Genomic DNA, 13212 nt, shown 5'->3' on the forward strand with positions numbered 1-13212 from the left:
TGCGCATCGGGACCTTTCGAATCTTGAAGGCCCTGAGGACCAGCTGACCCCATAAAAGCTGTCAGCAAAACCAGAAAAAGCCCTAAGCTCAGGTAACTTGGAGGCAGAACTCGTGGGGGTCGCCATTGACGTTAGCCCTAACGACACATGGGATGGATCCTGGGGCTGCGAAGGTGAGTTGTTTTCCTCCCTTGTATTGATGACTGGGTTCGAGATAACCGGCTCCGGGTCGCGATTGAGTTGGGGGGGTGAATCCTTTTGTTCAACCTGCGGAGATCCCGGTTCAACGGAGATGGTATCAGAATCAATACCAGACTTGTGCGCCAGGACGGATGCTTCGGTGCCCTTAAGTCGTTGCTTCTCTCGCTCTTCGGTCAGCCTCTTGTAGATGTCAGCAGGGCGAACTAACGGAACGGGTTCCGAGGTGGGATTTGGACGGTGTACGTCGGAAACCGGTAATTGGCCTGCTCTGGCTGGTGGGTTGTCCCAATGCCCGGCTAGGGATGATGTTGAGGGCGATTGACCGCCGGTCCGCGAAGGCTGAACTGCCGGTTGGCTCTGAAGGTGGGCTTGAGGGAGCGGAGGTGATCTCGATGGCTGGTTATCGGAATAAGCGTCGTTAATGTCGTCATCTTCGCTATCCCCCCAGTCGTCGCCATCATATGTATATGTCTTTGCGTTCACCCATCGCTTAGTCTTCATGCGGTTGACGTTCGTCTTGAACGACGGCGGCTGGGAGGAGGAGTAAGGAGTAAGCGGACTACCTCCCTCGGGGCGGGTCCTATTGTTCAATCAGCAGCGGAAACCCTAGGGGCTGGAACGGTACTACTCACCTGTCATTGTGCAGATAATCTGGCTGATATCGGGCCATAGTTCCAGTGAATGAAGGGAGTCACCAACTCAGCAGCCCCGCGAAAGAACGAATACAAGTGGTGGGCCGACAGGACGAGGTGTATCGCCATCCAAAGTCCACTTCGACAATCAATGAAACGACAGTCTATGCTCCCAACATGTCGTTCAAAGGTGCTCGAGTCGAGGTGAGAGTTGGCCGAAGCGGTTGGGCCCAACGTCATTACCTAATCAACTAGGGCTCAGCCACAGCGCGGGTACATGCAAACTGAGCAAACAGAAATTATTAACTGACTAAGCAAGAAGCCACTGCCAAGCCGGAAGAACAGCGCTCCGTGGTGTAGTCGCGCCAAGCGTTTGTCCGGCCAATAGGACTGCGGTATCGCTTGGCTTCGCAACGTTGCCTTCAACCGCCGTTGGCGTGTTGGTTCGGCAAGAAACACCTTCGCCCCGACTTACGTTTCGCTGCTCAACTCGTAGAGTGCGCTTTACCACATTGTATACCAGCTTAACCTACAATCTACGAGCCCCGCACGACAGGCTGCACGAGATACCATGGGCGCGATCCCCATTCAAGATCGAACGACCGAGTTTCGATCTATTCTTGGACAGGCGCAGAAGCGACTGGCATCCTCCAAGGCCGACGTACATCGGCAGACTCTCCTTCGACCGGACACTTCCCCGCAGAACGGCCCACCCAGAAAGTCAGAGTTTGCCAGGCGTGCTGCAGAGATTGGAAGAGGCATCACTGCAACCACAGCCAAGTTGCAACGCTTGGCGCAATGTGAGTGCTGCCGTGGATTTTTGAGACAGTCGACTCCATCAGTGCTCCTGCTAGATATCTGATCGAACACAGTGGCGAAGAAAAAGTCCCTCTTCGATGATCGGCCGGTTGAAATATCAGAATTGACCTATGTCATCAAACAAGACCTCGCATCCTTGAACACTCAAATCGCAGCTCTCCAGTCCCTCACACTGTCCCAGCACCCCAAAGCCTCTCGAAGTAATGCCGACCAGGAAGGTCAACATAATGATAATGTGCGTCCGCCTTTGTGTCTGTCTAATGTTTCTGTTATTAATCCTGTTGCCCAGGTGGTAGTCATGCTTCAGGGAAAGCTTGCCGATGTGGGCGCAAACTTCAAAGAAGTTTTGGAAGTGCGCACCAAGAATATCCAAGCCTCCCGTTCAAGAACAGAAAATTTCATCTCCTCCGTCTCCTCAAAATCACACAGCAGCCTACACCCTCAACGTTCCGATTCCCCTCTATATAATCCACCACGAAGTCACAGCCCGCAGCCGGGGACGTCCGATCTGCTGACCTTGGAGCCGTCGCAATTATTAATGATGGAAGAGGCCCAACAACCGGCAAACACGTATATTCAGGCACGCGGCGAAGCCATTGAAGCCATAGAACGAACGATCAACGAACTCGGCGGCATCTTTGGACAACTTGCGACAATGGTGAGCGAGCAGTCCGAGATGATCCAGCGGATTGATGCGAATACAGAGGATGTGGTTGATAACGTGCAAGGTGCCCACCGAGAGCTATTAAAATATTGGTCTCGAGTGTCGGGCAACCGATGGCTGATAGCGAAGATGTTTGGAGTCCTGATGGTCAGTCCAGATACCCTTCATCGACCTGCCCAGGTCATTCGTTTGCTAACCTTGTTCTTAGATATTCTTCCTTTTATGGGTTCTAATATCGGGATAACTCTCATTGTTGGTTGCCACTTCACTGTATACTACTCTTCTATACTGTTAATTTTCCTGGCCCTTAGTAGTTGCTTTATAATAGATTCTGTCCCAAGGCAGTACAAGATTAACGAGCGATCTTTTAGTTTCATTTATCGCTTTGCTATCAATTGCCCCATCATTAGGAAGGGATGCTTTACAGTCAAAGCCGAGCCGTGCCCTGGCAATTTCTCTGCACGAATCAGGGCCCCAGCCAAAGCGCCAGAACAAACAAGCCTGATCCCAGCACCTATCACATTTTCAGTGAATCACTCCATTATTAGCGGCTTTACATTTTCGAGGATACTCTGATGGCAGAAAACGTGTGGGTAGGTGTAAAGATCGGGCGGGGCGGAGTGGACTGCGGTGACTGCCTTTTTCCGCGTCCCGAAATGGCCCAACCAGGAAAGACGGCCCCGTCGCTGCGGGAACTTTTGGCTCGGCCCCACAGCGAGTGGCCCCTGGTATCCGGCCAATCACAGGCCACTCTCAGCCGCGCTCGAATAATTTTGATTGGAGCGGAATTAGTCGCTTGAGACTGCCAAGGCCCAGGGTGTCATCCCGGAGATGGACCCCCTCCCGCCAACCCCAAGTGGGAAGCCCGCACCCTCTCATCTTCTCGGCTGCTCGTCCTGACTTCATCTCACCTTCACTTTCACCTCGTCGCGCTCATTCTCTTCACTCCTTTTTCTTTTGCTGCTTCCTCTCTCTTCGTTGCGCCAATACATGAAACAACCACGATGGCATGAGCCCTCATGCCTACACCAGAAAACACCAACGGCCCCAAATCCCAGACACTCATCTGAATCAACTTAGCCGATCGCCCCCTCCACCCTCCAGTCCTGCATCATCACCCTCCGAATCCTTCGTCGGCCCCCTTGTGCACCACTCTCGCTGTTTCCCATGAGATTCTTTCGCTGAAACACGCCTGTTTCCCCCTCTGCGACGTTACGCAAGTGCGAGTCTGCTCAATGACCTCCCATCCACCCCGATCTTCCATCCCCAACTCCATCGCTTTCTCTCTTCAGCCTTCGCGACGCCGCGGTATCTCTCCTTTCGGCTCCCAAATGTCCGGCGACCATTAATGCCATCTCCCCTCGCTTTACCCGCCAGCTATGTTGCTGAAACCAGCAACGCCCCTAGCGATTCTGCTGCTGGCCGCTTTCGTTCTCCTGCTCCTCTCTGTCCTTTCCACGCCCGTCATCAAATCCATCCCTCTGGCAACCTACAAAGACATCAGCTTCGGCGTCTTTGGGTACTGTCAAGGCAACGAGTGCAGTGGAATTCGTGTAGGCTATCCAAACGGTAGCGTTCACCTTTGCAGTGCAAACGACAACTTTCAATGCTGACTTGCAAATCAACTAGAAGGTGCCTTTGGTGATGCTGATCGGGATGGTGATTTCAACCTCCCCGCCGCCATTCGCCATTCACTCTCCGCTCTCCTGATCGTCCATCCCATCGCCACTCTGTTGTCTTTCGTCTGCTTTAGCCTAGCCGCCGCTGCTCACCTCCATTCTCCATCTCACTCGCCCCGCTACCTACTTGCCCTTCTAATTCTGCTGCTGCCCACCCTTTTGCTCTCTTTACTCGCGTTTCTGGTGGATATCCTCTTATTCGTTCCTCACCTACAATGGGGTGGCTGGATTGTGCTCGGCGCTACCATCTTGCTGACCTCGAGTGGTGTTGTCACCTGCGCAATGCGACGAACCCTAGTTAGTAGAAAGGCCCGGAAGCGGAGGATCGCTGAAAATGCAGAAATGAACGGCGAAAACTATTATAACCGCCAAATCGTCGTCAAAGTCGATGTCCCTCCCATTGGCAGCACCACCCCCGACCAAAAGGCTGCCGAAATCACCGCCGCGCCCACGGCAGGCCCTAGGTTACTACCGACAAATGACGACGGCTATCTGCGAAATCCATCCCCCAATAGCGACCCCCCTCCTGGCACTGCAGGATACCCCCGACCGCCTCCTGGCTCTGACGGATTCGCTATTTCGCAGGACCCTTACGGCCCGCCCCCTTCCGTACGATCCGACCCCAATCTACGAACGCAGTTCTCAGATACAAGCATGCGATCCAACAGGAGCGACGGCCCGGTCTATCCGCCAAGGGCTCGTGGTGGGTACCCTCCAAGAGGCAGAGGTCGGCCATATGGTGGCCCTCGTGGATTTCCGCCTGGTGGGGATAGCAGGGGAGGACACCGTTTTGGACCACCAAGAAGAGCGCGGGGAGGGCCGCCACCCGGGTATCCACCGAGAAATAGAGGTTATACCCCGAATGGTTATGCTGGATACGGTCCGGGTCCGGGTTTCGGCGCCAGAGATAACCCAATGATGAATAATGGCAACCCACGAGATCGGGATATCGAGCTACAGGCATCCTCAGGTGCCGCTCGACTAGCGTCCGGCAAGACAGGCAATATTACTGGACCAGATTTTGAGCCGCGAGGCGCAGAAAATCCCAAAAGCCCAACGAGCGTTTATAGTATGGACGCGTAAGTAGTTTCTCCATCTATTGCTTAAGCAGCTACGAGTGCTCACCGAAAATCACTCCTTTAGTTCCTACGTTCCACCGAGAAGTAATTGGAATCCACAGGAATACCCTATTCGCGAGTTGCCTACCGAACAAATCCCTCCTATAAGCCCTCTCGGGCCTAACACCCAACCACGCGATATGACTCGCTCTCCTCCAGCCCTTCGACCTCACCCGCCTAGCAGCTATTACGAAGATCTAGAACCTCGGTTTGCGCTTCCAATAACCGGAGTTGAGTCCACCGATGTTCCCTCAGCGTTGGTACCAGGCTCTTCTGGTGAGCCCCTCACGCGAAGCTCCTACGATGACTTCCCTGTTGGTCCACGCTCACCCGCAGCTAGCGAAACCAGCCATTTCACCTCCATTTCGCAACGCGGTATAAACCCCAAATGGCGACCGCCAGAGTCAGAAACCCCAAAGGCAAAATTACAGCAGCGTCAGGATGTCCTGTTAAATAGCAATCCTGACTTTGCCCTCCCAGCTGGCAGAGTACGCGCCAACACTGTAGCCGGCGGCAGGATGCCACCGCCACCGCCAATGCCGACCATACCAGGCACACCAACAGGAATTAGAAATGAAGGCAAGTTTCAATTCTAAATCCTAGCTCTTCTGCTCCACCCCGGTTACTTGTGTCACCAAGGCAAACACTACAATCTGAACAGCTCAACTTGCCCTGCCCTCTATATACTCCATTTTCCCAGATGTTCCCATGAATTTCTGTCCAAGGAACTATATTATGCTTATAGTCTCTAATTGCCTTCTTGGCATATTTTCTCACAGCTTGGCCTAGCATGAGCAGGTTGATTACAAGTTGAAAGCCGACCAGTGAGATGATCTTTTTATCAGCCTTTCATTTACCCCTGTGTCAACAGATTTGATATCCTCGATGTCTTTTTGCATATTACTTGCTTCTTGTTCTTATTCATCTTGAGAATTCGTGTCCTCGTCCACTTTCCTTGTTCTGGGGCCTTTTTCCCGCCGGTCGGTGTGTATTGTATAGATTTTGATAATCCTTTACCTTCCTGTACATTTTTCCCATGTTTTCTGTTGACTATTTATGGTGGATTCTAGCAATGTGCAATACACAACTGTCCAGTATTTGGTGGAGCTCTAGCTAATCCAAGTTGGGCGGTTAGCTACTGCAGCTCAACCCTGGTTTCTATTTGAGGTTCCTGTAGGCGGGAAACTTCAGTGCAATTTCCCATCAGGAAGGATCTAATGGATTCTAGCCTTTCTATGTGTTCTCAAGAAAACCTTGATGGCTCATTTGGACCTGTCAGAATGTCTGGGCTCTGAAAGGACCAAACCTCATCAATCGGCCTCCTGTCAAACCGTGGTTCAAAGCGGTAGCTGGAACAATGGAATCTAGACAATACTAGAATTGTCTTTCCTTGCTTTGATTTTTATCGCGGGCATTGGCAAGCTAGAAAAAGGACTAATGACAACAAGATCAAATGGAGTAGCCTAGGGAGGCGCATATATAAGAAGGCCCAGAACGGCTCAGAATACATAGATTGTCCACAACCTATCAGCATATCAACTTTTACTTGTCAACTCACTGACTTTCCCGAACGATCAATTCCGATCAATTCCACGGCTTGCAAGGCTGGAAACCCCCCTGAACCCAGTTATTAACACCTTTCTACCCGAAACCTGTATTCCAAAAAGCACCCAATGTCCGCGATACAAACGCAGCAGGGCCATCAAGATGGATGGTTTGCCGAATTAGAGGCGGAACTGAAAGCACACCTAACGCTCGTGGACGGAAATTCAGCCAGTACAGAGCAGGCAGCCAGGAATAAAACGAGGGAGCAATTGAGAACGGCACCGATTCATTCTGCCAAAGTGCGCGCGGCTTTTGGCAAAAACAGGGCCATGCAAGAGAATGAATTTATCGAAGCCGACATAGATGCTTTTCCGCAATACGGGTTGATTGGCAAACGCCTTGCGACTTATGGATACGGCAGCGAAAATATCCAGACCGGCGAGGCAGAAGATGATTTAATCTATACAAACACGAACGCCCCATGGTCGGCCTTTATCTGCGGAAGTCAAGGTAGCGCGAAAAGTCATACGCTGTCTTGCATGTTAGAAAATGCCCTTTTGGCCCCCTCGCAGACAGGGAAATTGGCAGCACCATTAACCGGTTTGGTGCTCCATTATGATCGGTTTTCCGGTTTCGAAGCAGGTCAGCCCTGTGAAGCAGCTTACGTCTGCTCGTCTGGAATCCCGGTGCGAGTGCTTGTATCGCCATCTAATTATCAACATATGAAAAGCCTATACGAGAACTTGGAGGGGCTGTCGGATGGTTCGCCAAAACCGGTTGTATCGAAGTTGAAGTTTGCAGAGAAACATTTGAATATTACCATGATGAAAGCGCTGATGGCTGTGGATGGTGAAGGTCAGGAGCCATTGTATATGGAAGTAAGTCGGTCAAAAGTGAACGGCCAATCATTAGGTCACGTTTGAAATAACAGACAATAGGTTGTGACCCAAATCCTCCGCGAGATGGCGCAGGAGTATGAAAGCAGTCGTATCAACTATCACGAGTTCAAATGCAAATTGGACAGGCAAATTCTAGCTCCTAATCAGCGATCCCCCCTTGCTCTGCGGATGAGTCTATTGGAGTCATTTCTTGAGGTTGAGGAACAACGGCCGAAGCGTCGGGGTCAAAGCGCGATCAAAGGCAATGCTGAGGTCGACAAGATGTGGAGTTTCGAAAAAGGTTCTCTGACCATTGTAGACCTCAGCTGCCCATTTGTGGGTGCAAACGATGCCTGTGCGCTGTTCAACATCTGCTTGAGTAACTTTCTGGCAGCGCGTGGGGAGGGAAACCGGCTCGTCGCACTGGACGAAGCGCACAAGGTAAGTAACCAAGGACATTCCATGTCTTTCGTGGTGTTCCATCATGGCTGACGAAGCCCTAGTTCTTGACTACCACTGGTCGCGAAGCAATTGAACTGACGGAGAACCTTCTCACCATCATCCGTCAGCAACGGCATCTCGGGACTCGAGTAATCATTGCGACCCAGGAGCCCACCCTGTCCCCCAAGCTCCTGGACCTCTGTGACGTAACTGTTGTACATCGTTTCTCATCGCCAGAGTGGTACAAGACGCTCGAAGGTCATCTCGCTGGGGCAGTCGTCGGAGCGACGGAGGAAGAACGTTCCAGGTTCAGCCGAAACAGCATCTTCCAGGATTGTCTTGCTTGACACGGGAGAGGCCCTGGTCTTCAGTGCCAACGGGGTATTGGACGTTCTCGCAGTCGATCAGAGTGAACTCGAGAACGGATGCAGCGCTGTTATTGCACAAAAATTGGGGCCACGCTATATCAAGATCAAAGTTCGGACGCGGGTCACCGCCGACGGAGGGCGAAGCATTCTTGCAGCCAAATAAACGTCCAAAGAGACGTTATCCGGCTGAGAGGGACGAGTTGGTGCTTTTTTCTTTTTCTCTCTCTTTCCCTTTTTCTTTTTTTTTTCTTTGGCCAGACAATTGACATGATGGCTGGCTTCTGGAAGCGTTCTTGTTGCTTTAATTAATACCCAGAGTTCTGTTTGCACTGTGAATTGGCTCATTAGTTATGTCTTTCCGGAGTCCATAGCACACAAATACACAATAGCTAATAACTACTTGACTACAACCACTTGACTCGGTGTTCGAGGGCTGTGCCTTTGTTTCCAGCTTCTGCAAATCAAGATCGATCGATCTCTAGTCAAAGACCTGAGCAGAAGAGGTCTAAAAAGACAAGCCTCGAATTAGCGAGAGTTCGAGGCTGGTGAAAGGGCGGGACCGCCACGATTCAGCCTTATCGTCTGGCCGCAGTCAATTGAAACTTGGGTCTCTCCTTGCGTCCAGCTTCTCGCAGCTCCCGGCTGGGAAACTATTCTCGGGTCTACAAAGGGGAGAGGATATCGTGGCCTGGCATCGGACTCACGACTTCTCCAGCCAAGTGAGATTGAACAGCTCCAGGACTCGTCGATCTGGGAGTGGAGGACAGCGAGTGGAGATTGGATTGGCCGCCCCTTTTAGCTTCTCCTGCAATCAAAGTTTTCTCAGCGCAGGTGTTTCATCGCGATGCCAGGGAGCCAAGGTTCTCGCGGGTGGTCGCTGTGCTCTCGCCACGATGCGCAGTGCACGAGGTGACGGGTTCGGTGCTGGGCTGAAGGGGTGCAATATTCATGGGTTCCTCACAGGCAGTTGATATAGCAGCAGCAGCAAGAAGCAGCAACCAATAAATACAGGCTGAGGGCGCTGTATGTATGGCGGCGGTAACGAATGTGCGGCCAGCGCACCGGGGGCCCGCTAGCGGTAAGTTACCTGCACAGACGGCCAATCAGCAGCCCGGATTCGGGGTCTCAGCCGCGTTGTCTGTAATTTTCGGAGTATTTTTAGCTTCGTGCCCCTGTGTACGGCGCTAGTACCAGCCCGCCCCGAAGCTGAAACAACGCGCCAAAATGCCTGTCACGCCGTGACCACACTGCATTTGTGACGGCGCCTTGCCCAGTTCGGCCATCTCACTGCCTCTCGCTCTTCTTTCTTCCCTGCGAACCTCTTCTCTTCCTGCTCTCTCTCTCTCTCTCTCTCTCTCTCTCTCTCTCTCTCTCTCCCCCTCGCTCTCTGTCTGAACTGCATTCGGTTCTCCCGTCTGGCTGCTTCATCTCTCGTTCTTCGCCGCTCGTTCGCCTGCGCTCCATCCTCACCACCGTCGTTGGGCCCTGACCTTCTGTCCAACCGCCCCCGAGACCTCGTGTCAGCTGAGCTCCCCCAGCCTGAACTGCTTGCTTCTCCCAATTGCTGGTCCAACTCGTCGCGGTGCTTGATCGTGCGTGCGATCTCACACAATGGCCTATCAAGGCGGCGCCAACTCGCCAGGAGGCTATGGCGACCATCGTCTGCAAGACTTGCCGTCGAACGGAAGTGTGAGTGGTGTGAATGGAGTTCTTACTTTTTTTTTCTCTTCCCTGTCCCAAAGATTCTTCATCCCTGTTTCTTCCATGTTTCAGAATTATATTGGCTGACGATCCGATTCTGCTGGTTCATTGGCCTTAATTAGCAATATCACCTGCCGCAGGACGATGATGCTTCACGCTCTCTGCTCCATCAGAATCAAGGGCCCTTTAGTGGCCCCTTTGACGATCCCCATCACCGCAACACCTCTCCAGCCAGACCCGCCTCCCGCTATAGCTTGACCGAGTCCTATGCCACCGATTCTCAGAACATGAACCAGTACAATAACCCCATGTACGGCCAGCACATGGAGAATCCCGCCGCCGGCTTCGGGGTTCCCAGTCGAGTGCCCTCGCCCTACAGCCGGAGCGAAACCTCCTCCACAGAGGCCTGGCGCCAGAGACAGGCTCCCCAAGGAAACCTTCGTCGCTATGCTACCAGGAAAGTTAAGCTTGTCCAGGGCTCCGTTCTGAGCGTCGACTACCCCGTCCCCAGTGCCATTCAGAATGCCGTCCAGGCAAAATACCGAAACGACCTCGAGGGAGGGAGCGAGGAATTCACCCACATGAGATGTGAGCACTCGCAGCTGGTTGTATCCCCCCTACTTGCTCTTCAGACCCTCATTGATGCATAGACACCGCGGCGACCTGCGACCCCAACGAGTTCACTCTACATAACGGCTACAATCTCCGCCCTGCCATGTACAACCGTCATACCGAACTCCTGATTGCCATCACGTACTACAATGAAGACAAGATGTTGACCTCCCGCACTCTCCATGGAGTCATGCAAAACATCCGCGACATCGTCAATATCAAAAAGTCTGAATTCTGGAACAAAGGCGGTCCCGCTTGGCAAAAGATTGTTGTCGCTCTCATCTTCGATGGAATCGACCCTTGTGACAAAGACGTCTTGGACGTTTTGGCAACTATTGGTGTCTATCAGGACGGCGTCATGAAACGAGACGTGGACGGCAAGGAAACCGTGGCCCATATTGTCAGTGCTCGAACCCCCTTTTCCCCAAGCCCCATCGTCTAACATCTATGAACTAGTTCGAATATACTACTCAACTATCTGTCACCGCGAACCAACAACTCATCCGGCCTCACGATGACGGCCCGTCAACGCTCCCACCCGTCCAGATGATGTTCTGTTTGAAGCAGAAGAACAGCAAGAAGATCAACTCTCACAGGTGGCTTTTCAATGCATTCGGCAGGATCCTCAACCCCGAAATTTGCATTCTTTTGGATGCAGGTACCAAACCAGGACCCAAATCCCTGCTCGCGCTCTGGGAGGCCTTTTACAACGACAAAGACCTAGGTGGATCCTGCGGTGAAATTCACGCTATGTTGGGGAAAGGATGGAAGAAATTGATCAACCCCCTTGTCGCTGCCCAGAACTTTGAGTACAAAATCAGTAACATCCTCGATAAACCCTTGGAGAGTTCTTTTGGCTATGTTAGTGTGCTGCCCGGTGCTTTCTCCGCCTATCGGTTCCGAGCTATCATGGGCCGTCCTCTTGAACAGTATTTCCACGGTGATCACACGTTATCGAAGCAGCTCGGTCCCAAGGGTATTGAAGGCATGAACATCTTCAAGAAAAACATGTTCTTGGCCGAGGATCGTATTCTTTGCTTCGAACTCGTGGCCAAAGCCGGGTCCAAATGGCATTTGACCTATGTCAAAGCATCAAAGGGTGAAACCGACGTTCCCGAGGGCGCTCCAGAGTTTATTTCCCAGCGCCGACGTTGGCTTAACGGTTCTTTCGCTGCCAGTATTTACTCGCTCATGCATTTCGGCAGAATGTACAAGAGCGGGCATAATATCCTTCGCATGTTCTTTTTCCATATCCAGATGCTTTACAACACATTTACGGTTTTTCTAACTTGGTTTGCGCTCGGTAGGTTCGCCTGTATCCCAAACTGGTTATTTATGCTAATCAACCACCTGTAGCTTCTTACTGGCTCACGACTTCCGTCATTATGGATCTTGTTGGCAACCCTACTCAGGAGGGTCAAAGAGCTTTCCCATTCGGAAACAAAGCCACCCCTATCGTCAACACCGTGTTGAAGTATCTATACCTCGGTTTTCTGCTGCTACAATTCATCCTCGCTCTCGGTAACAGGCCAAAGGGGTAAGTTAGAGTGTTGCACCCTCGTCGGATGTAGATACTGATTCTTAATAGGTCTAAACACTCGTATATCACGTCATTTATTCTCTTCGGCCTCGTTCAGTTGTACATTGTAATTCTATCGATGTACCTGGTCGTACGCGCCTTTTCAGGTGACGTAGACTTCGTCGTTGATAAAGGCGTGGGCGAGTTTTTGAAATCTTTTTTCAGCTCTGATGGTGCTGGTATCATTATCATCGCCCTCGCGGCAACATTCGGTCTCTATTTCGTCGCCTCTTTCATGTACATGGACCCATGGCACATGTTCACCTCCTTCCCGGCCTATCTGCTGATTATGTCTTCATATATCAATATTCTCATGGTCTATGCATTCAGCAACTGGCATGACGTTTCATGGGGTACCAAGGGATCAGACAAGGCAGATGCATTGCCCTCTGCACAGACCAAGAAGGAAGATGGCGGCAAGGCCGCGGTCATTGAGGAGATCGATAAACCACAGGCGGATATTGATAGCCAGTTTGAGGCAACCGTGAAGCGCGCTCTCACTCCATACATTGAACCCAAAGTTGACGAGAAGAAGTCCCTGGAGGATTCCTACAAGAGTTTCCGTACCCGGTTGGTTTCTTCATGGATATTTTCCAACGCTTTGCTTGCTGTTGCCATTACCAGCGACAATGTGAACAAGTTCGGGTTTTCGGTAAGTCATTTTTGAGCCATGCTTTATAATTGTTTGGATTGTTTACTGACCAGCTCGGTAGTCACAAGCGACAAAGCGAACAGCTCGTTTCTTCCAAGCTCTTTTGTGGGCCACCGCTTTTCTTGCTTTAATTCGCTTCATCGGCGCTTGTTGGTTCCTGGGCAAGTCCGGCATCATGTGCTGTTTCGCCAGACGATAGTCGAGGCAAATCGGTGGTGGAATTCCCTACTTTATGACCATGTATGTCTCTTTCAGTCTACGGTAAATTTCGCACCGTAATCTGCATTCCACTCGAAACGACAATTTTTCTTCTCAAAATGCGG

The 13212-nt window shown here is 51.6% G+C and overlaps 5 protein-coding genes across 5 annotated transcripts; 4 read left to right on the forward strand and 1 right to left on the reverse strand.

The window, feature by feature from the left end:
• Positions 1 to 346: 346 nt before the first annotated feature.
• UREG_06099 (uncharacterized protein) lies at positions 347 to 871 on the reverse strand (the record flags this gene model as incomplete). Its single annotated transcript, XM_002583086.1, has 3 exons — positions 347 to 368; positions 410 to 781; positions 834 to 871. The coding sequence occupies 3 exons, from the start codon at positions 869 to 871 to the stop codon at positions 347 to 349; spliced, it is 432 nt and encodes a 143-aa protein (XP_002583132.1).
• Positions 872 to 1404: 533 nt separating this feature from the next.
• UREG_06100 (uncharacterized protein) lies at positions 1405 to 2560 on the forward strand (the record flags this gene model as incomplete). Its single annotated transcript, XM_002583087.1, has 3 exons — positions 1405 to 1633; positions 1706 to 2463; positions 2525 to 2560. The coding sequence occupies 3 exons, from the start codon at positions 1405 to 1407 to the stop codon at positions 2558 to 2560; spliced, it is 1023 nt and encodes a 340-aa protein (XP_002583133.1).
• Positions 2561 to 4277: 1717 nt separating this feature from the next.
• On the forward strand, positions 4278 to 5709 carry UREG_06101 (uncharacterized protein; the record flags this gene model as incomplete). The annotated part of the gene is made up of 2 exons (XM_002583088.1): positions 4278 to 5074; positions 5139 to 5709. The coding sequence occupies 2 exons, from the start codon at positions 4278 to 4280 to the stop codon at positions 5707 to 5709; spliced, it is 1368 nt and encodes a 455-aa protein (XP_002583134.1).
• Positions 5710 to 6786: 1077 nt separating this feature from the next.
• On the forward strand, positions 6787 to 8324 carry UREG_06102 (uncharacterized protein; the record flags this gene model as incomplete). The annotated part of the gene is made up of 3 exons (XM_002583089.1): positions 6787 to 7536; positions 7597 to 7977; positions 8040 to 8324. 3 exons carry the CDS (start codon positions 6787 to 6789, stop codon positions 8322 to 8324), a joined length of 1416 nt encoding a protein of 471 aa, XP_002583135.1.
• Positions 8325 to 9956: 1632 nt separating this feature from the next.
• On the forward strand, positions 9957 to 13088 carry UREG_06103 (chitin synthase G; the record flags this gene model as incomplete). Its single annotated transcript, XM_002583090.1, has 7 exons — positions 9957 to 10034; positions 10169 to 10634; positions 10697 to 11058; positions 11115 to 11961; positions 12015 to 12195; positions 12247 to 12889; positions 12951 to 13088. 7 exons carry the CDS (start codon positions 9957 to 9959, stop codon positions 13086 to 13088), a joined length of 2715 nt encoding a protein of 904 aa, XP_002583136.1.
• Between the last annotated feature and the right edge of the window lie 124 nt (positions 13089 to 13212).

This window comes from Uncinocarpus reesii, genomic scaffold, assembly GCF_000003515.1.
Source record: "Uncinocarpus reesii 1704 scaffold_4 genomic scaffold, whole genome shotgun sequence".
NCBI classification, from domain to species: domain Eukaryota; kingdom Fungi; phylum Ascomycota; class Eurotiomycetes; order Onygenales; family Onygenaceae; genus Uncinocarpus; species Uncinocarpus reesii.